This window comes from Salvelinus namaycush, chromosome 19, assembly GCF_016432855.1.
Source record: "Salvelinus namaycush isolate Seneca chromosome 19, SaNama_1.0, whole genome shotgun sequence".
In the NCBI taxonomy this organism is placed as follows: Eukaryota; Metazoa; Chordata; class Actinopteri; order Salmoniformes; family Salmonidae; genus Salvelinus; species Salvelinus namaycush.
This window is the reverse complement of record NC_052325.1, coordinates 28,868,523-28,895,407: the sequence shown is the minus strand read 5'-3', so window position 1 is coordinate 28,895,407 and position 26,885 is coordinate 28,868,523. Positions and strand designations below refer to the sequence as shown.

The window sequence follows — 26,885 nt, the reverse complement described above, 5'->3', positions numbered from 1 at the left end:
GAAACGCACTGGAAGCCTGGTGCGTGGAGTAGGCACTGGTGGTACTGGGCTGGGGCGGGGAGGTGGCGCCGGAAATACCGGACCGTGCAGGCGTACTGGCTCCCTTGAGCATTGAGCCTGCCCAACCTTACCTGGCTGAATGCTCCCCGTCGCCCGACCAGTGCGGGGAGGTGGAATAACCCGCACCGGGCTATGTAGGCGAACCGGGGACACCATGCGTAAAGCTGGTGCCATGTAAGCCGGCCCAAGGAGACGTACTGGAGGCCATATATGAAGAGCCGGCTTCATGGCACTTGGCTCAATGCCCAATCTAGCCCTACCAGTGTGGGGAGGTGGAATAACCCGCACCGGGCTATGAACACGTACAGGAGACACCGTGCGCTCTACTGCGTAACACGGTGTCTGCCCGTACTCCCACTCTCCACGGTTAGCCTGGGAAGTGGGCGCAGGTCTCCTACCTGCCCTCGGCCCACTACCTCTTAGCCCCCCCCCCAAGAAATTTTTGGGTGAGCCTCTCGGGCTTCCAGCCGCTCTGCCTTGCTTTCGCCTCATAATACCTCCTCTCCGCTTTCGCTGCCTCCAGCTCCGCTTTGGGGCGGCGACACTCCACTGGCTCTGCCCAGGGTCCTTTACCGTCTAGGATTTCCTCCCAAGTCCATTCCTCTTTTCCCCATTGCTGTTGTTCTTGCCTTCCTTCTCCAATCCGCTTGGTCCTGTTATGGTGGGTGTTTCTGTAACGGCTGTCGTAGTCGTTCTCCTCCTCAGACGAGGAGGAGCATGGATCGGACCAAGATGCGGATTGGTAAGTATTCATGTTTTAATGGGAAAACAACAAACACTACAAAATACAACAACCAACAACCGTGACTAACCTGAAACAGTCCTGTGTGGCCCAAACACTGACACAGGAACAAACACCCACAAAACACAAGTGAAACCCTGGCTGCCTTTGTATGATTCTCAATCAGGGACAACGATTCACAGCTGTCTCTGATTGAGAATCATACCAGGCCGAACACAAAATCCCAACATAGAAAATCAAACCTAGACCAACCCACCCAACTCACGCCCTGACCAACTAAAACAAATACATGACAAAGGAAAACAGGTCAGGAACGTGACAGAACCCCCCCCCTTAAGGTGCGAACTCCGGGCGCACCAGCACAAAGTCTAGGGGAGGGTCTGGGTGGGCGTCTGTCCACGGTGGCGGCTCTGGCGCTGGTCGTGGTCCCCACCCCACCATAGTCAACCCCCGCTTCCGTGGCCTCCTCCCAATATTCACCCTCCATGTCAATCCCACTATTCCAAAGGGCAGTAACAGACTGAGGGGTAGCACCTGACTGAGGGGTAGCACCTGACCGAGGGGTAGCACCTGACTGAGGGGCAGCACCGGACTAAGGGGCAGCACCGGACTAAGGGGCAGCACCGGACTAAGGGGCAGCACCGGACTAAGGGGCAGCACCAGGATAAGGGGCAGCACCAGGATAAGGGGCAGCACCAGGATAAGGGGCAGCACCAGGATAAGGGGCAGCACCAGGATAAGGGGCAGCTCCGGACTGAGGGACGGCAGCTCCGGACTGAGTGGCAGCTCCGGACTGGGTGGCAGCTCCGGACTGGGTGGCAGCTCCGGACTGGGTGGCAGCTCCGGACTGGGTGGCAGCTCATGACTGGGTGGCAGCTCATGACTGGGTGGCAGCTCATGACTGGAGGGCAGCTCATGACTGGAGGGCAGCTCATGACTGGAGGGCAGCTCATGACTGGAGGGCAGCTCATGACTGGAGGGCAGCTCATGACTGGAGGGCAGCTCATGACTGTAGGGCAGCTCATGACTGTAGGGCAGCTCATGACTGTAGGGCAGCTCTGGCAGCTCCTGACTGGCTGGCGGCTCTGGCAGCTCCTGACTGGCTGGCGGCTCTGGCAGCTCCTGACTGGCTGGCGGCTCTGGCAGCTCCTGACTGGCTGGCGGCTCTGGCAGCTCCTGACTGGCTGGCGGCTCTGGCAGCTCCTGACTGGCTGGCGGCTCTGGCAGCTCCTGACTGGCTGGCGTCTCTGGCAGCTCCTGACTGGCTGGCGTCTCTGGCAGCTCTTGACTGGCTGGCGGCTCTGGCAGCTCCTGACTGGCTGGCGGCTCCTGACTGGCTGGCGGCTCTGGCCGCTCCTGACTGACGGACGGCTCTAGCGGCTCCTGACTGACGGACGGCTCTAGCGGCTCCTGACTGACGGACGGCTCTAGCGGCTCCTGACTGACGGACGGCTCTAATGGCTCGGGACAGACGGATGGCTCAGACGGCGCTGGGCAGACGGATGGCTCAGACGGCGCTGGGCAGACGGATGGCTCAGACGGCGCTGGGCAGACGGATGGCTCAGACGGCGCTGGGCAGACGGATGGCTCAGACGGCGCTGGGCAGACGGATGGCTCAGACGGCGCTGGGCAGACGGATGGCTCAGACGGCGCTGGGCAGACGGATGGCTCAGACGGCGCTGGGCAGACGGATGGCTCAGACGGCGCTGGGCAGACGGATGGCTCAGACGGCACTGGACAGACGAGCAGTGCAGGCGGCGTTGGGCAGACGGACGACTCTGACCCGCTGAGGCGCACAGTAGGCCTGGTGCGTGGTGCCGGAACTGGTGGTACCGGACTGGAGACACGCACCTCAAGGCTAGTGCGGGGAGCAGGAACAGGGCACACTGGACTCTCGATGCGCACTATAGGCCTGGTGCGTGGTACCGGCACTGGTGGTACCGGGCTGAGGGCACGCACCTCAGGGCGAGTGCGGGGAGAAGGAACAGTGCGTACAGGGCTCTCAGGACGCACAGGAGGCTTGGTGCGTGGTGCCGGAACTGGAGGCACTGGGCTGGAGACACGCACCACAGGGAGAGTGCGTGGAGGAGGAACAGGGCTCTGGAAACGCACTGGAAGCCTGGTGCGTGGAGTAGGCACTGGTGGTACTGGGCTGGGGCGGGGAGGTGGCGCCGGAAATACCGGACCGTGCAGGCGTACTGGCTCCCTTGAGCATTGAGCCTGCCCAACCTTACCTGGCTGAATGCTCCCCGTCGCCCGACCAGTGCGGGGAGGTGGAATAACCCGCACCGGGCTATGTAGGCGAACCGGGGACACCATGCGTAAAGCTGGTGCCATGTAAGCCGGCCCAAGGAGACGTACTGGAGGCCATATATGAAGAGCCGGCTTCATGGCACTTGGCTCAATGCCCAATCTAGCCCTACCAGTGTGGGGAGGTGGAATAACCCGCACCGGGCTATGAACACGTACAGGAGACACCGTGCGCTCTACTGCGTAACACGGTGTCTGCCCGTACTCCCGCTCTCCACGGTTAGCCTGGGAAGTGGGCGCAGGTCTCCTACCTGCCCTCGGCCCACTACCTCTTAGCCCCCCCCCAAGAAATTTTTGGGTGAGCCTCTCGGGCTTCCAGCCGCTCTGCCTTGCTTTCGCCTCATAATACCTCCTCTCCGCTTTCGCTGCCTCCAGCTCCGCTTTGGGGCGGCGACACTCCACTGGCTCTGCCCAGGGTCCTTTACCGTCTAGGATTTCCTCCCAAGTCCATTCCTCTTTTCCCCATTGCTGTTGTTCTTGCCTTCCTTCTCCAATCCGCTTGGTCCTGTTATGGTGGGTGTTTCTGTAACGGCTGTCGTAGTCGTTCTCCTCCTCAGACGAGGAGGAGCATGGATCGGACCAAGATGCGGATTGGTAAGTATTCATGTTTTAATGGGAAAACAACAAACACTACAAAATACAACAACCAACAACCGTGACTAACCTGAAACAGTCCTGTGTGGCCCAAACACTGACACAGGAACAAACACCCACAAAACACAAGTGAAACCCTGGCTGCCTTTGTATGATTCTCAATCAGGGACAACGATTCACAGCTGTCTCTGATTGAGAATCATACCAGGCCGAACACAAAATCCCAACATAGAAAATCAAACCTAGACCAACCCACCCAACTCACGCCCTGACCAACTAAAACAAATACATGACAAAGGAAAACAGGTCAGGAATGTGACATTTACAGGAAACTCGTTCAACAATTTTAGATGAAGTTGTGTGGAAAAAGGACTGGGGGGGTGAAATATAATTCTCCCATGGGCAAAGAAACTCGAAAGGGGTGATGATATTAAATAACAGTAATTTTGATCCGAATGTGCAAATTGTCCAAACAGATCCTCAAGGTAGATGGATGATTTTAAATATGTTATTGGACCATAAACAGATTTGGCTCATTAACCTTTACGGTCCAAATAATTATGATCCACACTTCTTTGAAAATATATATAATAAAGGATCAACCCTGCAAGCAATACAATATTCTATTATTATGGTGGGAGATTATAATACTGTTTTAAATACCTCAATGGACCAGAAAGGAAACCACACTACAAACTATCACCCTCATTGTCACGACTTCCACCGAAGTTGTTCCCTCTCCTTGTTCGGGCGGCGTTCGGCGGTCGACGTCACCGGCTTTCTAGCCGCCACCGATCCATGTTTCATTTTTCCTTTGGTTTTGTCTGTATACACACCTGGTTCCTATCTCATAATTATGTTCCTTATTTAACCCTCTGGTTTCCCTTTCTGTTTTGTGCGTGATTGTCTTTCGTGTATTCCGCTATCTTTTAGATAGACTCTAACACTCATGCTCTTAAGGAAATCATGAATGTCATGGATATATTGGAATTAGTGGATATATGGAGGCTTAAATCTCCTGACCTAGTAAGATATACAGTTGAAGTTGGAAGTTTACATACACTTAGGTTGGAGTCATTAAAACTCGTTTTTCAACCACTCCTCAAATTTCTTGTTAACAAACTATCGTTTTGGCAAGTCGGTTAGAACATCTACTTTGTGCATGAAGCAAATCATTTTTCCAAAGATTGTTTACAGACAGATTATTTCACTTATAATTCACTGTATTACAATTCCAGTGGGTCAGAAGTTTACATACACTAAGTTGACTGTGCCTTTAAACAGCTTGGAAAATTCCAGAAAATGATTTGATGGCTTTAGAAGCTTCTGATAGGCTAATTGACATCATTTGAGTGAATTGGAGGTGTACCTGTGGATGTATTTCAAGGCCTACCTTCAAACTCAGGGCCTCTTTGCGTGACATCATGGGAAAATCAAAAGAAATCAGCCAAGACCTCAGAAAACAAAATTGTAGACCTCCACAAGTCTGGTTCATCCTTTGGAGCAATTTCTAAACGCCTGAAGGTACCACGATCATCTGTACAAACAATAGTACGCAAGTATAAACACCATGGGACCATGCAGCCGTCATACCGCTCAGGAAGGAGACACGTTCTGTCTCCTAGAAATTAACGTACTTTGGTGCGAAAAGTGCAAATCAATCCCAGAACAACAGCAAAGGACCTTGTGAAGATGCTGGAGGAAACAGGTACAAAAGTATCTATGTCCACAGTAAAATGAGTCCTATATCAACATAACCTGAAAGGCCGCTCAGCAAGGAAGAAGCCACTGCTCCAAAACAGCCATAAAAAAGCCAGACTACGGTTTGCAACTGCACTTGGGGACAAATATCATACTTTTTGGAGAAATGTCCTCAGGTCTGATGAAACAAAAATAGAACTGTTTGGCCATAATGACCATCGTTATGTTTGGAGGAAAAGGGGGAGTCTTGTAAGCCGAAGAACACCATCCCAACTGTGAAGCACGGGGGTGGCAGCATCATGTTGTGGGGGTGCTTTACTGCAGGAGGGACTGGTGCACTTCACAAAATAGATGGCATCATGAGGATGGAAAATTATGTGGATATATTGAAGCAACATCTCAAGACATCAGTCAGTAAGTTAAAGCTTGGTCGCAAATGGGTCTTCCAAATAGACAATGACCCCAAGCATACTGGCAAAATGGCTTAAGGACAACAAAGTCAAAGTAATGGATTGACCATCACAAAGCCCTGACCTCAAACCTATAGAAAATTTGTGGGCAGAACTGAAAAAGCGTGTGTGAACAAGGAGTCCTACAAACCTGACTCAATTACACCAGCTCTGTCAGGAGGAATGGGCCAAAATTCACCCAACTTATTGTGGGAAGCTTGTGGAAGGCTACCCGAAACGTTTGACCCAAGTTAAAAAATATAAAGGCAATGCTACCAAATACTAATTGAGTGTATGTAAACTTCTGACCCACTGGGAATGTGATGAAAGAAATAAAAGCTGAAATAAATAATTCTCTCTACTATTATTCTGACATTTCACATTCTTAAAATAAAATGGTGATCCTAACTGACCTAAGACAGGGAATTTTTACTAGGATTAAATGTCAGGAATTGTGAAAAACTGAGTTTAAATGTATTTGGCTGAGGTGTATGTGTCACGCCCTGGCTATAGAGAGGTTTTTTATTCTCTATTTTGGTTAGGCCAGGGTGTGACTAGGGTGGGCAGTCTATGTTCTTTTTTCTATGTTGTTGGTTTTCTATGTGTTTGGCCTGGTGTGGTTCCCAATTAGAGGCAGCTGTCTATCATTGTCTCTGATTGGGAGCCATACTTAGGTAGCCTGTTTTCCCATTTTGTGTTGTGGGTGATTAATTTCTGTTAAGTGTGTGTTGCACCTGACGGAGCTGTTTCGGTTGTCACTTTGTTGTTTTTGCTTTTTAGTGTTCAGTTTCTATTAAACATGACGAACACTTACCACGCTGCATTTTGGTCTTCACCTTCTTCCGACGACAGCCGTTACAGTATGTAAACTTCCGACTTCAACTGTACTGTACATTCTGTACATGTCATTCTCGTTTGCACCAAAAGTTTAAAAAGTGTTGATAGGGGATAGAATGTGGTCGGACCATCAGATAATTGGCATATACATTACTCTTACTGAATTTCCATGTGGGCGAGGATATTGAACATTTAATCAAAGCCTATTGGATGCTAACTTTTTTTTAAACTAGGACAGAGGAATTTATAACTACATTTTTCAGACATAACACAGGTACAGCAAATCCCCTTATTGCATGGGACAATTTTAAATGTGCCTTTAGAGGCCATGAAATTCAGTACTCATCTCTAAAACAAAAGCATTTTAGGTCAAAAGAGTCCATACTAACAAAGGAAATAGAAGGTATGGTGGCAGAATTGCAAGATATAAATATAATAATAATTTTATTGCATCAAATGGTTGTTTTATGCAACAGAATAGAGTATTCTGTTAACTATTGTGTGTGTGTTCTACTGAGGATGGGCCTCTGGGAGATAACACTGAAAGGAGAGATTTATGATGTATTTTGGGTGATAAAGCCTAAAGAGCATTCCAGAGCATGAGTTCATGTTTCTGTTATATATGGTACCAGGGAGAGTTGGTTCCAGTTTGGAGTCAGGACAGCCAGACACCGGTCTCTATGTAATGAAAACTGTTGACACAGCGGATACTGTCTGCTATGTATTATAGGTATATTTCATACAGAGCTTAACCTTGTGACCCATTCTATATATCTGTTGTTCGTCATGTAGGTTGAAAGGGGTGTATCTTGGCTATAAAAGACCTTTGTACTTTTGTCTCGGCGCTCTCAATGAATCATCAGAGAGGGTGATTCGTCGACCAGCCATCGCTATTGCAAAGCTCTCACTAATAAAGATTCAGTTTAAGTATAACTCTGACTTGTGTGATAAGTTTGTCTCTCTTCATTTGATAATACAGAAATTAACCACCACAAAGGTCTAACAGAACAAATAGAAAAAATAGATTGATAAAAAAATTTAACTGTACCATGGAGGCTCAGAATAATTTAGAGGAAAAACAAAAAGAATTGAGGAACTTATTCAAGAAAGATCAAGTGTATATATTATACAAAATAAAGCAAACTGTAGATAAGATCTTGCTACCATGGAAAGGTAAATAACTGTCTATTTGTGGAAAAATCCCTGATACATTTTTTAGTCATATCCCAGTTTACCTATTTGCTTATGGTCTTGCCTACACCTAGCGAACAGTATTTTTTATTATTTGAGAAAAAAATATTATATTTTATTTGGAACGGCAAGCCAGACAGAATTAAACGGGCCTATTTATATAGCAAAATAGTAATAATGTCTCACCCTATGTTCAAGAATGGCCTTCTTTCCTTTATTCAGATTACAACCTCTCATTTTCAGTTATTTGAAAATGAGATCATCTCCTGTCACGCCCTGACCATTGATTACTTTGTATGTTTCTATATTTTGTTTGGTCAGGGTGTGATGTGGGTGGGCATTCTATGTTGTATGTCTAGGTTGTCTATTTCTGTGTTTGGCCTGGTGTGGTTCCCAATCAGAGGCAGCTGTCTATCGTTGTCTCTGATTGGGAGCTGTACTTAGGTAGCCTATTTTCCATTGTGTGTTGTGGGTGGTTGTTTTCTGTTTAGTGTATGTTCACCTGGCAGAACTGTTCGTTTATCATTTTTGTTGTTTTGTTAGTATTCATTAAAAGTAATTATGAGTACTTACCACGCTGCACCTTGGTCTTCTCCTTCTCCTCGATACGACGATCGCTACATCTCCCAAATATCACTATTTTTAAAACAAGCCATAGAAAGTCGGTTGCAATTTCAATTTAATCCACCAGAAAAGACAGAACAAATAATACAACAAATTGTGGTTATACTCAAATATACTAATTGATAAAAAAAATTAAAAAAGTATAATCTTCGCAAAAGATATCATAAATAGGACTGGTGGAGTTATGTCACACATGCAGCTAACAAAAACATATGGAAATGTCTGCTCTACCCAAAACTACAACCAACTAATTGCAGCATTACCGCAAACATGGAAGAGGAAAGTGGAAGAGGGAAAAATTAAGAAACTTGTCTCTCTGTGTACCTGCTCAAGTAATACACAATGTTTCTACTTCATAAAAGATACCTTCATGAGCTTATATTGAAATAAAATGTTGGCAGCGTCCATTCCAATAATAATACATCACTCTTGCATATAAAGCTTATACTGATACTAAGCATGGCTATCAACTTGACTTTTCGCTTCACATTGCTAGATAAAGCTAACAAATGTGTACATGCTCAAGTAATACACAATGTTTCTACTTCATAAAAGCTCCCCTCATGAGCTTATATTGAAAGACAGTGTTGGCAGCGTCCAATCCAAATCGAAGAACAGGCATGACTGTAGACTCAAGGAAACCACCTCCTTCCTTCCCAGGTGTGTTGCTCTTCTTGAACTCCTCTATCTCCTGTCTCATTAAGTCAGCCTTCTCCTTGTGGCCCTTCTCCAGCAGATCCTTCTGCTCCTGCACCTTGCACTCCAAGGCCCTGTGGAAGTCCCGTTCCTGTTGCTTCATCTCCTCCTTCATCTTCTCTTCCATCTGCTTCAACTTCTCGTCTTTGCTTCTGCGATCGTCCTCCATGGTGCGCTCCATCTCCAACCGTTTCTCTTCAGCAGCCTTCTTCTCCTGCTCCAGCACAGCTGATCTCTCCTTCTCCTCTGCATGGTCCAAAGGAAGAGTTGAGGTAGGAAAACACTCTAGCTTCTGGACTACTCATGTTCTCTCTCATATGGAGTCAACAGACAGCCCCTGATCTTTTCCATGTTCTGGAGTAGGCCATAACTTTTAGAATACTCTTTCAAACATCCCAGATCTATGTTGACCTAACATCCCAATGCTATATTTTGGACTTACCATAGATTCTTTTCTCATTTTCCGTCAATTTTTTGTCAGCCTGCAAGATGGAATTCTTCTCTAGACTCTTCTCCCTCAGGAACTGCTCAAGAATCTCCTCAGCCTGCAGAAAACACCCCCAAAGGCTACATGTTTTACCATTGTTTGATGGCAATCTAAAACCGGTTGGATGTGTTTTTGGTATGATGCTGTAGATGCCTAGAAATACTTTATGGAAGATAATGTGAATGATAACAGTAACAGAGGTTGATAGAAACAGCAATCCATCTACGACATTGAAACTACTGTGAGTGGATCGACCTGAAAGACGAGAACAACTCCAGTATTCAATATGGATTTTTTTATGAATGTTTCAGCCCTAGCAAGGATTCAGCTCGAAGCTCTTACCCCAACTCCTTTATCAGGCTCGGCTCGGTACTGTGCAACCATGTTGTCATGGTGATTGCAGTAAAGCTCATATCCTCCAGGTGTGGTGTAGATCCCCTCCTTAATCTTCTGGGCCATCGGAGCAGACAGCTTCTCCAGAAGGGCCGCACACTTCTTCTCTGAGGCATCCTCGTTCTGAATGAGAAGGTCAGCGTAGTGCTTTGCAATGGCCACCTGCAGGAGTCAAGACTGTTTTAGGGAAGCATTTGTAAAAAGTGGTCCTTGACAGAGTTAAGAACTAAGGCAGTGTTTGTACCAGGCACAGATCTGAAATGATGACCCTTACCGCCAACGCTTTCAAGAAATCCCCATTTTCATCTTTGAAGGATCGTTTCATGAAAGCCTGCGTGGCCTGGTGGTCTGAGCGGAGGTGATGAGCTGAAATCTGACCCATGTCCACAGGGAATAAGGCCTTCACCTCCTCCATGCCCCTCTGGTATACTACCTGGCCCTCATCCACAGCAGCCTGGTTCTCAATTTGAGCCATGGCCAGCACCGCATTCTCCAGACAGGGCACAGAGCCTTTGGCTATGGTCTCCACATAGGTGTTAACCAAGTGGCCGAGCACTGCAATCAGATAGAGGCGGGAAGAAAAATATAAGTGTATACATTTGGTGGTACAATAACATAGGATACATTCAATGCATCTGTGCAAAATCTGCTGATATTTGACTTACTTCTCCCGGTTACGTTGTGGCCCCCTTTGACAGTTTTTGTACGGCTCTCCTGGAAAATAAAGCAGCAGAAAGTGTCTGCAACCTTTCGGAAGCTTCCACACAGGCCAGCCTCGTCCATGGAATCCAGGTGGGGCATGTTGGCAGGAGTTGTAGGGGTGGGGAATACAAAGCACTTGCGCGAGGGGAAGTAGTTCCTGATGCACTCTCGTGGGAGGTTGTACATCAGATTCTTTTTACCCCCACCTGAATGATAGTCAGCATTCACCATTACAGTTGACATTACTCTATTTTTAGGGCTGGTTTCCCAGACACAGATTAGTCCTTGTCCTGGACACAAAAGTGTGTTCAGTGGAGAATCTCGTCTAGAGGCCTAATCTGTGTCTGGGGTACCGGCCCTTAGTTCAGTTAATGGTGCACAATTCTATGTAGAGACATTGTGCACAGTTGATCATTGGGGTGGTGGCTAGTCACCTTTTCTGAGCTCCAGGGAATGCTCCAGATACTCATCTTCAGTGACGTTTCTGCCGTCGATCTCGAGTAGTAGAGTGAAATCTCTGATGGCCCACACAAAATTCGGAAAGAACTGCACAAACTGGGCGTCCCCTCCTTCCTCGTCATCGTGAGAGGATGAAGCTGCACTGGAAGAATTCACCTTGATCCGCTCTGTCAGCTCACTCACATATCTATAAGGCCGGTTGAGGATTGACTGATAAAAGCTACCAAAGTTCCAAAAAATACTGTGCGTCTGCATTGACATGTGCCTGCTACGGTTGTACAAGGACTTGCTATACAACAGTTATAGCATACAAGTCATTTCAGTTTCATTTTGAATGGACTGTGTCCACATGCACTGAGTAACCCCTAAGGGAATGGATATAACAAAGTACAGTGTATTGAACATTCTGCAAACACATAATTAATGCTGTCAGTAACACAATATATTGCTCCAAGTCTATAAGAACATTTTGCTCAGCATCCAATAGATATACAAACATACAGCACTTTCACTTTCAATATGAAAGGGAGTTCCAAGAAATGGCCCGGTTGGGGGAAATATCCCCTGTCCTGTTAAAGTCAACAGGAGAGGAAACAGGGGAGGTTTGCCATGGGGAAATAGATATTGGTTTAAAGGATACTGGAGGTTCTCCACGGCTTGATTGTCGATGGTCCCTCGACTGTTGTAGACCAGAGTACTGCTTAACAGAATGGCCAAGGAGAAGATCCAGGCATCATTCTTAGAATCTCCCTGAAACAAGTATGACAACAGCAACATGCTTATTGGTGATACGGCTAAATGAAATGAAATAATTTCAAATACACTATATATACAAAAGTATGTGGACACCCCTTCAAATTAGTGGGTTCGGCTATTTCAGTCAAACCTGTTGCTGACAGGTGTATAAAATCGAGCACGAAGCCATGCAATCTCCATAGGGAAACATTGGCAGGAGATTGGCTCAGTGACTTTCAACGTGGCATCATAGGATGCCACCTTTCAAACAAGTCAGTTCGTCAAATTTCTGCCCTGCTAGGGCTGCTCCGGTGAACTATTAGTGCTGTTATTGTGAAGAGGAAATGTTTAGAAGCAACAACACAACGGCTCAGCCGTGAAGTGGTAGGCCACACAAGCTCACAGAACGGGACTGCTGAGGGCTGAAGCTCGTAGCGCATAAAATCGTCTGTCCTCGGTTGCAACACTCACTACCGAGTTCCAAACTGCCTCTGGAAGCAACGTCAGCACAAGTACTGTTCATTGGGAGCTTCATGAAATGGGTTTCCATGGCCAAGCAGTAGCACAAAAGCCTAAGATCACCATATGCAATGCCAAGTGTCGGCTGGAGTGGTTTGCTGCCATTGCTACCATTGGACTCTGCAGCATTGGAAACACATTCTCTGGAGTGATGAGTCACGTTTCACCATCTGGCAGTCCGACAGACGAATCTGGGTTTGGTGGATGCCAGGAGAACGCTACCTGCCCGAATGCATTGTGCCAACTGTAAAGTTTGGTGGAGGAGGAATAATGGTCTGGTGCTGTATTTTATCGTTTGGGCTAGGCCCCTTAATTCCAGTTAAGGGAAATCTTAACGCTACAGCATACAATGACATTCTAAACAATTCTGTGCTTCCAACTTTGTGGTAACAGTTTGGGGAAGGCCCAGTTTGCCCATGATTTTGGAATGAGATGTTAGACGAGCAGGTGTCCACATACTTTTGGTCATGTAGTGTATGTGTGTTTAGATACTTGTTCACTGTGCTGGATTACTAATGTGAATTGTAAAGAGACTGAACTTTGACCTCTCACCTTCTCCACATCCCCCAGCCCCTCTGTATCCAGCAGCACCAGGGTGTGGTCTCTTTTTTCAGGGTGAGGCACACACCACATCCAGATTCCCTTAGTCTTGGATTGGATGGTGGCTCCCAGGGCAAAACCTAAATCAATATTTCAAAGACCGTTTTAAGACGAAAAAATTGAATAGACTTTTTCTTCTGAAAGAAATGTACAAATGCAAAAAAATTGGGAATTGTCTATTGAGGCATAGATTATTCAGATATGTCTCTCAGCATCAGTCAGTCTCTGTCTCACCTTTTCTCTTTCCAGCCAGCTTGTTCATGAGGTAGGACTTGCCGGTGCGGTACAGCCCGACCACCGACACCACTACGACTTTCTGGTTCAGTCCCATCAGGTACTTGATGGCACCAGGAACTACATGAAGCTCGCCATCGGCGTTTTCGACCAGGCACATTGGGGAATCCATGGTCAAGTGGCTTCACAGGATGATTAGCCTACAGCCCCCAGAAATATTCAATCTTTAATACAATTATGAATTAAATATAGTTCAGGTGAATTATGTGAATATTATATAGATTAGGACTACTGCGAAGGTTATGTAAAAAATATTATTAAGATCTGCATAATTAAACAGCTGAGCCATACGCATACAAAATTAAAAGTGAAGTTAAAATATTGTCCAATGTTAGCTTCAATTTCATTACGAAATTTGTCTTCAAACATGTAACTGTTTTCCTGCTATGGAAAAGCATTAGTCGATAGTAGCCTACTCACATAAACGACCTCTCCAAAAGCCTGCTCCAAACCAACTGTAAAATTGCAGAGGATGTCGCAATCTCGAGTACCTATTTCAAGGGGGTTTCAACTAGTTACCACAGCCACAAAGTGAAAATTGTCTGTGATCATACAAATGAATGAAAACAAAAAAAATAGCTTTTTGGTCTTAATTTAAGATTAGGGATAGACATAATGTTAGCAGTGTGGTTAAGTTTAGGTTTAAAATCACATTTTGAGAAGGGAAATAGGCGAGGTCTAAGACGTTGTGGCTGTAGTAACTAGTGGTACCTATTTGTCTGCAGATACAGAAAGTGAAAGTTGTCTAGACTATATGTCTCTTATTTTCACCAGTTAAATAAGATATGGAACTGACGCATCCGACTTTGAATTTAAAAAAAAAAGAATAATAATTGTTTTAATGGCGTTATTGAGCCAATGAACTGTCTTGTTCTAGATAGGAATAGTGATTCGTTCTAGTGCAAGTTGGAACAAGGAAACTCGGGTATGGTCGACTTGCTAACTGGTTGTAGTTCTACGTGTTGGCTATTAACATATCGCGTTCAAACCGTTAGCAAGTCGAACTTTTCTGAGTTCCTAGTACCTACCAGCACATGAACGCGGTATATGTCAGGTCATGTTTCACTGCAGCAGAGAATTTTTCGGGGGGGAAACGTCGTGCTTTCCCGGAAGCTTAATTGTTAACGTAAGAGCAACACTTTCAGTTTCAATATCACAACCGATCTCTTTTGCCGTGCAAACGCGGACGACAGACTGAACAACAACCTCACTGTACGGTACAGTGTTGCCGAGGTAAGCCTAAACTCTCTTTCACTTCTAAATGTGGGCTTTTTTACTATATGATATATAGCTATTGATTTGCAAAATGACTGGTATAATGTTGGCTGGTGATTTTTTTTTATTTTTTTTTTACAATAAACATTTGCGGTCAATTAATCGATTGGATGACCACGCCTGTACATGCAAGCACATTCATAACTATTCATGGAGTCTATTCATGGAGTAGCCTCTACGAATCAGAGAGTGGAAGACTCCTCTCCTGTCTTTGAATTTGAACGTATTTTTCCTGTTGTCTGCTGTTATTATTTTTATGACACACATACAGTACCAGTTAAAAGTTTCGACACACCTACTCATTCCAAGGTTTTTCTTTAATTTGACTATTTTCTACATGGTAGAATAATAGTGAAGACATCAAAACTATAAAATAACACATATGGAATCATGTAGTAACCAAAAAAGTGTTAAACAAATCAAAATATATTTTATATTTGAGATTCTTCAAAGTAGCCACCCTTTGCCTTGACGACAGCTTTGCACACTCTTGGCATTCTCTCAACCAGCTTCACGAGGTAGTCACCTGGAATGCATTTCAATTAACAGGTGTGCCTTGTTAAAAGTTCATTTGTGGAAATTCTTTCCTTCGAAATGCATTTGAGCCAATCAGTTGTGTTGTGACAAGGTAGGGGTGTTATACAGAAGATAGCATTTGGTACTATTTGGTAAAAGACAAAGTCCATATTATGGCAAGAACAGCTCAAATAAGCAAAGAGAAACGACAGTCCATCATTACTTTAAGACATAAAGGTCAGTCAGTACGGAACATTTCAAGAACTTTGAAAGTTTCTTCAAGTGCAGTCTTAAAAACCATCAAGCGCTATGATGAAACTGGCTCTCATGAGCACCGCCACAGGAAAGGAAGACCAAGAGTTACCCCTGCTGCAGAGGATAAGTTCATTGGAGTTACCAGCCTCAGAAATTGTAGCCTAAATAAATGTTTCACAGAGGTCAAGTGACAGACACATCTCAACATCAACTGTTCAGAGGAGACTGCGTGAATCAGGGCTTCATGGTCGAATTGCTGCAAAAAAAACACTACTAAAGGACACCAATAATAAGAAGAGACTTGCTTGAGCCAAGAAACACAAGCAATGGACATTAGACTGGTGGAAATCTGTCATTTGGTCTGATGATTCCAAATGTGAGATTTTTTGTTCCAACCGCCGTGTCTTTGTGAGACTCAGAGTAGGTGAACAGACAATCTCTGCATGTGTAGTTCCCACCGTGAAGCATGGAGGAGGAGGTGTGATGGTGTGGGGGGTGCTTTGCTGGTAACACTGTCAGTGATTTATTTAGAATTCAAGACACAATAACCAGCATGGCTACCACAGCATTCTGCAGCGATACACCATCCCATCTGCTTTGCGCTTAGTGGGACTATATATCATTTGTTTTCCAACAGGACAATGACCCATCACACCTTCAGACTGTGTATTTTTAAAATATATATATATTTTTAAATGTAACCTTTATTTAACTAGGCAAGTCAGTTAAGAACACGTTCTTATTTACAATGATGGCCTACCGGGGAACAGTGGGTTAACTGCCTTGTTCAGGGGCAGAACGACAGATTTTTACCTTGTCAGCTCGGTCCAGCAACCTTTTGGTTACGACCCCAATGCTTTAGTGGATGTTGAGAATTGAATGTTCACCTCTCTACCATGTAAGGGCTATTTGACCAAGAAGGAGGGTGATGGAGTGCTGCATCAGATGACCTGGCCTCCACAATCAACCGACGTCAACCCAATTGAGATGGTTTGGGATGAGTTGGACCCCAGAGTGAAGGAAAAGCAGCCAACAAGGGCTCAGCATATGTAGGAACTTCTTCAAGACTGTTGGAAAAGGATTTCAGTTGAAGCTGGTTGAGACAATGCCAAGAGTGTGCAAAGCTGTTATCAAGGCAGTGTGGTTACTTTGAAGAATCTTAAATATAAAAAAAATAAATTGTTTAACACTTTTTTGGTTACTACATGATTCCATATGTGTTATTTCAAAGTGTTGATGTCTTCACTATTATTCTACAATGTAGAAATAGGAAAAATAAAGAAAAACCCTTGAATGATGTGGGGGTGTCCTAACTTTTGACTGGTACTGTACACACACACACACACACACACACACACACACACACACACACACACACACACACACACACACACACACACACACACACACACACACACACACACACACACACACAGTGTCCTACTCAATAAAAAGTTATTATGCGTGTCCTTGCCTTCGTTTCTATAGGTCAGCATCATGTCAGGCCAGACAGTATCCATGAAAGAACCAGTATGTCTGATAGAGAACGACAGTGATGGGAAGCTGCGTGTGGTCCGCAGCGCACTGGACATCCTGGACAAGATTGACCAGCATGTGGTAGTGGTGTCGGTGGTCGGGCTGTACCGCACCGGCAAGTCCTACCTCATGAACAAGCTGGCTGGGGAGAGGAAAGGTAAGCACATCCACTAAAGCATTTTTTAAATCAATGTTCTGATCAAGTTTCATGAGCCTAAAATAAAAGATCCTTGACATGTCCTATATACACAAGAAGCTTATTTCTCTGAAATGCTGTGCACCAATTTTCTTACATCCCTGTTAGTGAGTATTTCTCCTTTGCCACGATAATCCATCCACCTGACAGGTATGGCATATCAAGAAGCTGATTAAACTGCATGATTATTACACCGGTACACCTTGTGCTGGGGCCAATAAAAGCCACTCTAAAATGTTCAGTTCTGTCTCACAACACAATGCCACAGATGTTTCAAGTTTTGAGGGAAAGTGCAATTGGCATGCTGACTTCAAGATTGTCCACCCGAGCTGTTGCCAGAGAATTGAATGTTAACTTCTCTACCATAAGCCACCTCCAACGTCATTTTGACAGTACATCCAACCGACCTCACAACGCAGACTACGCGTAGCCATGCCAGTCCAGGACCTAAACTCAGCAAAAAAAGAAACGTCCCTTTTTCAGGACCCTGTCTTTCAAAGATAATTCATAAAAATCCAAATAACTGCACAGATCTTCATTGTAAAGGGTTTAAACACTGTTTCCCATGCTTGTTCATTGAACCATGAACAATCAATGAACATGCACCTGTGGAACGGTCATTAAGACACTAACAGCTTACAGACGGTAGGCAATTAAGGTCACAGTTATGAAAACTTAGGACACTAAAGAGGCCTTTCTACGGACTCTGAAAAACACCAAAAGAAAGATGCCCAGGGTCCCTGCTCATCTCTGTGAATGTGCCTTAGGAATGCTGCAAGGAGGCATGAGGACTGCAGATGTGGCCAGGGCAATAAATTGCAATGTCCATACTGTGAGACTCCTAAGACAGCGCTACAGGGAGACAGGACGGACAGCTGATCGTCCTCGCAGTGGCAGACCATGTGTAACAACACCTGCACAGGATCGGTACATCAGAACATCACACCTGCGGGACAGGTATAGGATGGCAACAACAACTGCCCTAGTTACACCAGGAACGCACAATCCATCCATCAGTGCTCAGACTGTCCGCAATAGGCTGAGAGAGGCTGGACTAAGGGGTTGTAGGCCTGTAAGGCAGGTCTTCACCAGACATCACTGGCAACAATGACGCCTATGGGCACAAACCCACCATCGCAGGACCAGACAGGACTGGCAAAAAGTACTCTTCACTGACTAGTCGCGGTCTTGTCTCACCAGGGGTGATGGTCGGATTCGCGTTTATAGTCGAAGGAATGAGCGTTACACCGAGGCCTGTACTCTGGAGCGGGATCGATTTGGAGGTGGATGGTCCGTCATGGTCTGGGGCGGTGTGTCACAGATTCATCGGACTGAGCTTGTTGTCATTGCAGGAAATGTCAACGCTGTGCGTTACAGGGAAGACATCCTCCTCCCTCATGTGGTACCCTTCCTGCAGGCTCATCCTGACATGACCCTCCAGCATGACAATGCCACCAGCCATACTGCTCGTTCTGTGCGTGATTTCCTGCAAGACAGGAATGTCAGTGTTCTGCCATGGCCTGCGAAGAGCCCGGATCTCAGGCCCATTGAGCACGTCTGGGACCTCTTGGATCGGAGGGTGAGAGCTAGGGCCATTCCCCCCAGAAATGTCCGGGAACTTGCAGGTGCCTTGGTGGAAGAGTGGGGTAACATCTCACAGTAAGAACTGGCAAATCTGGTGCAGTCAATGAGGAGGAGATGCACTGCAGTACTTAATGCAGCTGGTGGCCACACCTGATACTGACTGTTACTTTTGATTTTGACCCCCCCCCCTGTGTTCAGGGACACATTATTATATTTCTGTTAGTCACATGTCTGTGGAACTTGTTTAGTTTATGTCTCAGTTGTTGAATTTTGTTAAGTTCATACAAATATTTACACATGTTAAGTTTGCTGAAAATAAATGCAGTTGACAGTGAGAGTGTAGTGAGATGCGTACTGGCGGTAGAGAAGTCAGGCGCAGGAGAGAGCGAAAACTGATTTACAACGGTGTCGTTTAATATCCATAAACCACCGTCAACAGAACAATACAATAAATGGGTCAAACAAAACCCGGTAAATACCAGCATACCGTGCATAAGCACTACAAGAAACAATTACCGACAAGGACATGGGGGGGAATAGAGGGTTAAATACACAACATGTAATTGATGGAATTGGAACCAGGTGTGATGGAAGACAAGACAAAACCAATGGAAAATGAAAAGTGGATCAGCGATGGCTAGAAGGTCGGTGGCTTCGACCACCGAACACCGCCCGAACAAGGAGAGGGACCAACGTCGGAGGAAGTCGTGACAGAGAGGACGTTTCTTTTTTTGCTGAGTTTATATATCCGGCTTCTTCACCAGCGGGATCGTCTGAGACCAGCCACCCGGACAGTAGATGAAACTGTGGGTTTGCTCAACTGAAGAATTTCTGCACAAACGGTCAGAAACCGTCTCAAGGAAGCTCATCTGCGTGCTCGTCGTCCTCGCCATGGTCTTGTCCTGGCTGAAGTTCGGTGTCTTAACCGACTTCAGTGGGAAGATGCTCACCTTCAATGGCGTTATGGTATGTCCAGGCATAAGCTACTGACAACAATACCGTGACGAGATCCTGAGGTCCATTGTCGTGCCATTCATCCGCCGCCATCACCTCATGTTTCCGCATTATAATGCAGGGCCCCATGTCGCAAGGATCTGTACACAATTCCTGAAAATGTCCCAGTTCTTACATGGCCTGCATAGTCACCAGACATGTCACTCATTGAGAACTTTTGGGATGCTCTGGATCGACATGTTCGACATCGTGTTCCAGTTCCCACCAAAATCCAGCGACTTCGCACAGCCATTGAAGAGGAGTGGGACAAAATTCCTCAGACCACAATCGACAGCCTGATCAACTCTATGCAAAGGAGATGTGTTGCACTGCATGAGGCAAATGGTGGTCACACCAGATACTGACTGGTTTTCTGATCCACCCCCCTATTTTTTATGTTTTATTTTCTGATTTCCTTATTTGGACTGTAACTCAGTAAAATCTTTGAAATTGTTTAATGTATTTTTGTTCAGTGCACATAACAATATGCATGACCTCAACACTGTTATATGGTTAAGGAATGATTATGTATAAGATAATTATTTCTCATAAAGATAGGGTAATAGAAATGTGAAACAGAATGTGTTAACTTATGTACTGCATTTGTCATTGAGTTAGAGACAGATATGCTGCACCAAAGTACAGATTTGTCCTGTTCTGACCACATTAAGATTTGATGTTTTTTTCTCTCCAATATTGGAAATTCGACACACACTGTTATTGCATTGTGGAAACTACAGTTTCTCTTTGTTTTACACCATAACGTACAACCAGACAGCAGAGCAAACATGCAAAAAACATTTTGTTCCGACCACATTTGTTCTAAGTGGGTTGTGTAGATAAGGGTGTCGTTTTGCACTGGCTGCTAGTTTCACTTTCAGTCTGTCAGTATTATATACAGTATAACTAGACAAAAATGGTTCATCTGAAAACCAGCAGCCTTGAGTAAACACTTTACATCCTGCTGCCTCTTTACAGATTCCATCCTAAGAACCATTTTTATCCTCTGTCCTCAAGGTTTTGCCCTGGGAGCCACCATCCAGTCCAAAACTAAGGGCATCTGGATGTGGTGTGTGCCTCACCCTGAAAAAAGAGACCACACCCTGGTGCTGCTGGATACAGAGGGTCTGGGGGACGTGGAGAAGGTGGGAGGTCAAAGTTCACTCTCTGTCAAAAACCTTTTATGGCTGTTTAGATGACAGAGTATAACAGTGCTATGGGTAAAATCCCATGTTATCTCAATAAACTGTGTCTAGTACTGATAGCTGATGTCATCAACTGTATATAATGTCTAACTTATAAATGTATGATATATACCAATTGATTCTAAAGAGTATAACAAATAAATAATGACCCATGAGCTTAGTTATAAGCTTGTTTTACTCCAATGTTTGTATATGTAATTAAACACTGTATAATATCATGATTAACTACAATTATGATGTCACGGATGGTGAGTCATTGCACCCGTAGCTCAGTCTATGAATTTGAGTGGTTACATTTCTCCAGGCCCATCCCTCAGATTTTTTTTGTTAGCTTCTTTTACCAAAACTGAGGCAGGGTGGGGCTTGGTTAATGTTTCAATTAAGGATTCCAGCTTTGACCTTTATTAAGGTAGGGAGCCCATAAAACGGCGTATGGAGTAGACATTTAGTTACTGACTTAATTTCACTCTAGTATGAACAGAGTACCAATGTGTTCCTTCTGTTGTGTCTGCAGGGTGATGAGAAGAATGACAACTGGATCTTTTCCCTGGCTGTCCTGCTCAGCAGTACTCTGGTGTACAACAGCCTGGGAACCATCGACAACAACGCCCTGGAGAAACTACAGTATCCTTCAGCAGGCCTATAAAGAAATATAGTGTAGTGTTGTATGTCTGGGTTCATTTCATCCCCAACAACCGAACTGACCTCAAAAAGCGCTAATCGCTCAGCACTATACTGTATGTTAGTAAATCTGGGTTCATTTTGTCCTCAACACCGCCTTCTACAGCTATGTGACAGAACTGACAGAGCACATCAAGGTGAAGTCCAACCAGCGAGACGGGGAGGAATCTTCAGAGTACCTGCGTTACTTTCCTTCCTTTGTGTGGACAGTCAGAGATTTCACCCTGACCCTGGAGGTTGATGGGAGACCCATCACAGCCAATGAGTACCTGGAGAACGCTCTTAAACTGAGAACAGGTGAAGGGAACACCAGCTAGCACAGCTAACTTAATCTCTTAATCTAAACCATGGTTAGATTGAATTTACCAATGTTGACAATACCTTTACAAAAGACATGTTGGATATAAAAATATGAAATGCTTTTCTTCCACACAAAAAATGTCACGGTTAAACATTTAATTTGTTAATTAGTGATTGATGTACTTTTCCTTTCATTTACAAAGGTCATAGTAAGAAAAATCAGGCATACAATCTGCCTCGTAGCTGCCTGCGGAACTATTTCTCTCCTCGCTGGTGCTTTGTGTTTGAGAGGCCAGCCAGCGGAGACAAAATGAGACGTATGGAGGAGCTGACCGACGCTGACCTGGAGCCTGCCTTTGTGGAGCAAGCCAAGGAGTTCTGTGACCACGTCTTCAAGGAGGCCAAGACCAAGACCCTGAAACAGGGCCTGAAAGTTACCGGCAGATGTGAGTATTACAACACTGATATTGAGGAAGGAAAGCACTTATGAAAGTAGGTCATGATGTTTGATAATACAACTAAACTACTGCTGCTACTGTAACCACTTCCTCTATTATTATTATTATGATGATGATTACTACAACCACCATGACCAGTACAAGTAACAACGCCATTAGTACTTCAATTCCTACTAATTCTACTACTTACTTTACTTCTATACAAGCACCACTGACCACTACAGTACTACCACCATCACTACCACAACTACCAGATATGCTAATTTCCTGCCCTCTCCTGCAGTGCTGGGAAACCTGGCAGAGACGTATGTGTCTGCCATCCGGAGCGGGCAGATCCCCTGCCTGGACAATGCTGTGTTGGCTCTGGCCCAAATTGAGAACTCCAGTGCCATCGAGAGGGCCAGGGCCCACTACCAAAAGGGCATGGCTGACTGGGTAGCCTACCCCACAGAGACCCAAGAGGAGCTGTCTGAAGTGCATGCTGTCATGGAGAAGGAGGCTGTGGCCATATTCATCAACAACTCCTTCAAAGACGAGGACCAGAAGTACCAGTTGGAGCTCATGGTATGGGAATGTAGATTCTATATTCAATGAGTCAATATTCAATTCAGTGATGCATGTATTTAACAAGATGAGGATAATTTGTCATTTGTGTGAGCTACCCCTTTATGCTACACTTACATGTACATTTTAGTCATTTAGCAGACACACTTATCCAGAGCGACTTACAGCAGAAATTAGGGTTAAGTGCCTTACTCAAGGGCACATTGACAGATTATTCACCATTTATTACCTCAACTGAACCAAGACATTCTGGTTTGTTCTGGTACATTCTGTACCAACCTCTCAAACACAAAAATAGAAAGTGCTTCAAGAGGAGTATGAGAAGATCTGTGAGAGGAACTACAAGGAGTCCCAGAAGGCATGCGAGTCCAAAATCGAATGCATCTTTGCCCCCTTGGAGGAGAAAATAAGGGATGGCTCCTACATGACCCCTAGAGGATACAAAGAGTACTGCAACGACCTGAAACTGGCCACCAGCGAATACAGATCTGAGGGAGGCAGGGGAGTGAAGGTATGTTGGGGAGGTGGTGCTATTTTAGGATATTATGTAATTATCATGTTTTGTGGATGCTGGTCAAAGGAGTTATGAATGCACTGATGTGATGTTGAAAGTCAAATATTATGTGTGGTGGTTCCAGGCTGAAGAGGTACTGAAGGAGTACTTGGAAAGGAAGGCCATCATTGGTCAGACCATCCTGTCAGCAGACCAGTCCCTCACTGAAGCTGAGCAGAGAGCAGAAGGTGATATAGGTCACCATGAATATGCACTCCATGACCTGGCAACAACATTCTAATGACCACCAAATGGAGGCTTACCTCTCGTTCTCTTTGATATTTATCTCTCTCTCTCACATACTCTGTCTACCTGCAGCGGAGCAAGCGAAAAGGGAGGCATCTGAGCGGGAGAATCGAGCCATGGAGGAGCAGCTGGTTGTCCAGGAGAGGTTGAGAGCGGACCAGCAGAGGACGTATGAGGAGAATGTGAACCAGCTGATGGAGAGGATGGAGAGAGACAGTAGAAATGCCGTGGCAGAGCACGATAGAGTTCTGCAGGCCAGACTTAAGGTAGGAATTTAAAAAACACAAACATTGAGGACAACACTTTAAAACTACAGGAACTCTAGGGGTAAGATTAACTGTGTATGTGTTTTGTTTTAATGACACAGTCCGTGATGTGTAAAAACAAACCTTGTAATTTCAGGAGCAGAATGACCTTCTCCAACAAGGGTTTGATGACAGAGCACACCAAATGCAAAGAGAGATAGATGCGCTTAAGGGTGCGAAGGCACAAGAGGAAGAGAAAAAACCCTCATTTATGAGCACAGCTCTGGATACTGTTGGGACTGCAGCTACCTTGTTCCTTCCAGGAATACTTCCCAAAGTAGGAGGAATGGCTGTGAAATGGCTGTCTAAGTGGTTCTGATGTAGGTTCCCGAGGAGGATGATGAGCTATTATTCTTATAGACATATGGATTGACTGAATGTGTATTTATTGGTAGTTGATTCATGGATTTAGATTAAGCACTCAGTCAAGGTTTTATTTGATGTTATTTTTTTTTGTACGTCATTTGAATAAATAATTAGCATGCCTAATCATAATGAAGTAGAATTTTTAGAAAGCACTCTTAAAAATGGTTTTGCATTTGTTTTACTATTACCAAATAGGCCTACTTCTTTTTAACACTGACGACATTTACATGCAGACCAATATCCTGTTATTATTCGGGATACTCAAGTACTCTGTTTTTGAGTTGATGCATATAAACGTCATATTCCATTTACAATAACCCGAAAAGCTTGTATCCTGGTTATGAGAATCCCGTATAAGATGCCTGGGATATGCTGATCTTAGACGGTAAACTGTGGCATGTAAATGTCCTATTCCGTTTACTGTTTTCCACGGTCTGCACAGGCTCAATTTCACATATCATTGGTGTTGTGTGATGATGTTTTCATCTGATTGTCAAACAAATCACTTTAAAAAGTAGGCTAAAAGAACATTTCGATCCACCATGATCATTTATTTTGCTGATACTCCGTACTGGACCATATAGCCTACTGGCTACTTTCACCCCTAATTTAGACACGTTTTATCTATAATTTTTGAGATTTGGTAGGCCATATTATAATTTCTGAGATTTGGTTGGTCATTTGTTTATCAACTATAGTTAGATACATGCAGCTTCTCGTCTGTCATGACTAAATATTGTAGTGCTCACCAGAATAATGTCTTACATAGATAGCATGAAGGCATTATTAATGTAGTTAACACCGGTATAGTTGTCTGTTTTGTTTAGGAACCAGGGAGAAAACGCAGTAACTCCAAAACAGTGGAACTATTGGTCCTGTGCAAAATGTCCAAATGTCATCAGTTGACTGGTTTTAAGGAAATACAAATTTGAGAACTATAAAACATGTTTCTGATAAGACTTTACTTCGTCTTGGGTGAATATTTGATGTCTTTGAAATACTGGCTGGTTGCAGAATAGTGTCATAACAACGCATTCACATTTTCTCAAGAGATGCTGAAATAAATATTTCTCCACTCCTGTTCTGTCACACCCTGGCCTTAGTTATCTTTGTTTTCATTTATTATTTTAGTTAGGTCAGGGTGTGACATGGTGAATGTATGTGTTTTTGTAGTGTCTAGGGTGGTTGTAAGGTTAGGGGGTTTATTAGAGTAGTTGGGTTTATGTTTAGTATAGAAGTCTAGCTGTGTCTATGGTTGCCTGAAGGGTTCTCAATCAGAGACAGATGTCATTAATTGTCTCTGATTGGGAGCCATATTTAAGGCAGCCATAGGCACTAGGTTTTTGTGGGTAATTGTCTATGTCAGTGTGTAATGGTCAGTGTCAGCACCATTTTGTTATTATAGCTTCACGGTCGTCAGTTTGTTATTTTGTTTGTTTAGTTGTATAGTGTTCGTTTCGTGTTTTTTCCCTCTTCTGAATAAAAGAAGATGTACTTTCCACACGCTGCGCCTTGGTCCAATCTCTCTCCCTTTGACGATCGTGACAGAATTACCCACCAATCCAGGATCAAGCAGCGTGATAAGCGGCAACAGGAGCAGCGCAAGGAGGAATGGCAATGGGAGCGTAATCTGGACTACACAACGTGGGAGGAGATCGACAGGTGGGCGATCGACCCAGGGCGAGTGCCGGAGCCCGCATGGGATTCTCTGGCGCAGTGCGAGGAGGGATACCGGCGAATGGAGGCAGCACGACGACGCGGTAGGAAGCCTGTGAGTCAGCCCAAAAAATTTATTGGGGGGGGGCTTAGAGGTAGTGGGCCGAGGGCAGGTAGGAGACCTGCGCCCACTTCACAGGCTAACCGTGGAGAGCGGGAGTACGGGCGAACACCGTGTTACGCAGTAGAGCGCACGGTGTCTCCTGTACGTGTTCATAGCCCGGTGCGGGTTATTCCACCTCCCCGCACTGGTAGGGCTAGATTGGGCATTGAGCCAGGTGCCATGATGCCGGCTCAACGCGTCTGGTCTCCAGTGCGTCTCCTCGGGCCGGCATACATGGCACCAGCCTTACGCATGGTGTCCCCGGTTCGCCTACATAGCCCGGTGCGGGTTATTCCACCTCCCCGCACTGGTCGGGCGACGGGGAGCATTCAACCAGGTAAGGTTGGGCAGGCTCGGTGTTCAAGGGAACCAGTACGCCTGCACGGTCCGGTATTTCCGGCGCCACCTCCCCGCCCCAGTCCAGTTCCACCAGTGCCTACACCACGTAACAGGCTTCCAGTGTGTCTCCAGAGCCCTGTTCCTCCTCCACGCACTCGTCCTATGCTGCGTGTCTCCAGCCCGGTACCACCAATTCCGGCACCACGCACTAAGCCTCCTGTGCGTCTCCAGAGTCCTGTGCATCCTGTTGCTGCTCCCCGCACTAGCCCTGAGATGCGTGTCCCCAGCCCGGTACCACCAG

The 26,885-nt window shown here is 45.3% G+C and overlaps 3 protein-coding genes across 4 annotated transcripts in view; 2 read left to right on the top strand and 1 right to left on the bottom strand.

Moving 5' to 3' along the window:
- The window catches only part of LOC120063969 (guanylate-binding protein 4-like), a 32,567-nt gene extending 7,044 nt beyond the window's left edge, over window positions 1–25,523 (top strand). Inside the window, exon 7 of the mRNA XM_039014278.1 lies at window positions 24,491–25,523. The gene's annotated coding sequence lies outside the window, so the exon portion shown is untranslated. The remainder of the gene's footprint in view (window positions 1–24,490) is intronic.
- On the bottom strand, window positions 8,697–14,527 carry LOC120064292 (guanylate-binding protein 1-like). 2 transcript variants are annotated; one of them, XM_039014749.1, is made up of 10 exons: window positions 14,422–14,527; window positions 13,334–13,533; window positions 13,052–13,179; window positions 11,886–11,995; window positions 11,221–11,432; window positions 10,750–10,992; window positions 10,359–10,639; window positions 10,034–10,246; window positions 9,647–9,749; window positions 8,697–9,450 (listed from the first exon to the last, which is right to left on the bottom strand). In XM_039014749.1, the coding sequence occupies exons 2-10, from the start codon at window positions 13,503–13,505 to the stop codon at window positions 9,050–9,052; spliced, it is 1,863 nt and encodes a 620-aa protein (XP_038870677.1). In that variant the 5' UTR covers window positions 13,506–13,533; window positions 14,422–14,527; the 3' UTR covers window positions 8,697–9,049. The 2 variants fall into 2 exon arrangements, with proteins under 2 accessions (XP_038870677.1, XP_038870678.1); XM_039014750.1 differs by lacking the exon at window positions 14,422–14,527 and adding an exon at window positions 13,814–13,878.
- Window positions 14,462–24,497, top strand: LOC120064291 (guanylate-binding protein 1-like). Its single transcript, XM_039014748.1, has 11 exons — window positions 14,462–14,626; window positions 16,928–17,132; window positions 20,766–20,893; window positions 21,468–21,577; window positions 21,741–21,931; window positions 22,138–22,380; window positions 22,676–22,956; window positions 23,255–23,467; window positions 23,595–23,697; window positions 23,828–24,021; window positions 24,158–24,497. Exons 2-11 carry the CDS (start codon window positions 16,937–16,939, stop codon window positions 24,377–24,379), a joined length of 1,881 nt encoding a protein of 626 aa, XP_038870676.1. The 5' UTR covers window positions 14,462–14,626; window positions 16,928–16,936; the 3' UTR covers window positions 24,380–24,497.
- Window positions 25,524–26,885: the final 1,362 nt, after the last annotated feature.

Coding starts and splice junctions, on each gene's coding strand:
- LOC120064291 (XM_039014748.1), top strand. CDS start 16,937: ATGTCAGGCCAGACAGTATCCATGAAAGAACCAGTATGTCTGATAGAG. Junction 20,894..21,467: donor GTCTGGGGGACGTGGAGAAG/GTGGGAGGTCAA, acceptor TTGTGTCTGCAG/GGTGATGAGAAGAATGACAA. Junction 22,957..23,254: donor AGTACCAGTTGGAGCTCATG/GTATGGGAATGT, acceptor ACACAAAAATAG/AAAGTGCTTCAAGAGGAGTA.
- LOC120064292 (XM_039014749.1), bottom strand. CDS start 13,505: ATGGATTCCCCAATGTGCCTGGTCGAAAACGCCGATGGCGAGCTTCAT. Junction 11,433..11,885: donor CAAGCCGTGGAGAACCTCCA/GTATCCTTTAAA, acceptor CCGGCCTTATAG/ATATGTGAGTGAGCTGACAG. Junction 10,247..10,358: donor ATTTCTTGAAAGCGTTGGCG/GTAAGGGTCATC, acceptor TGACTCCTGCAG/GTGGCCATTGCAAAGCACTA.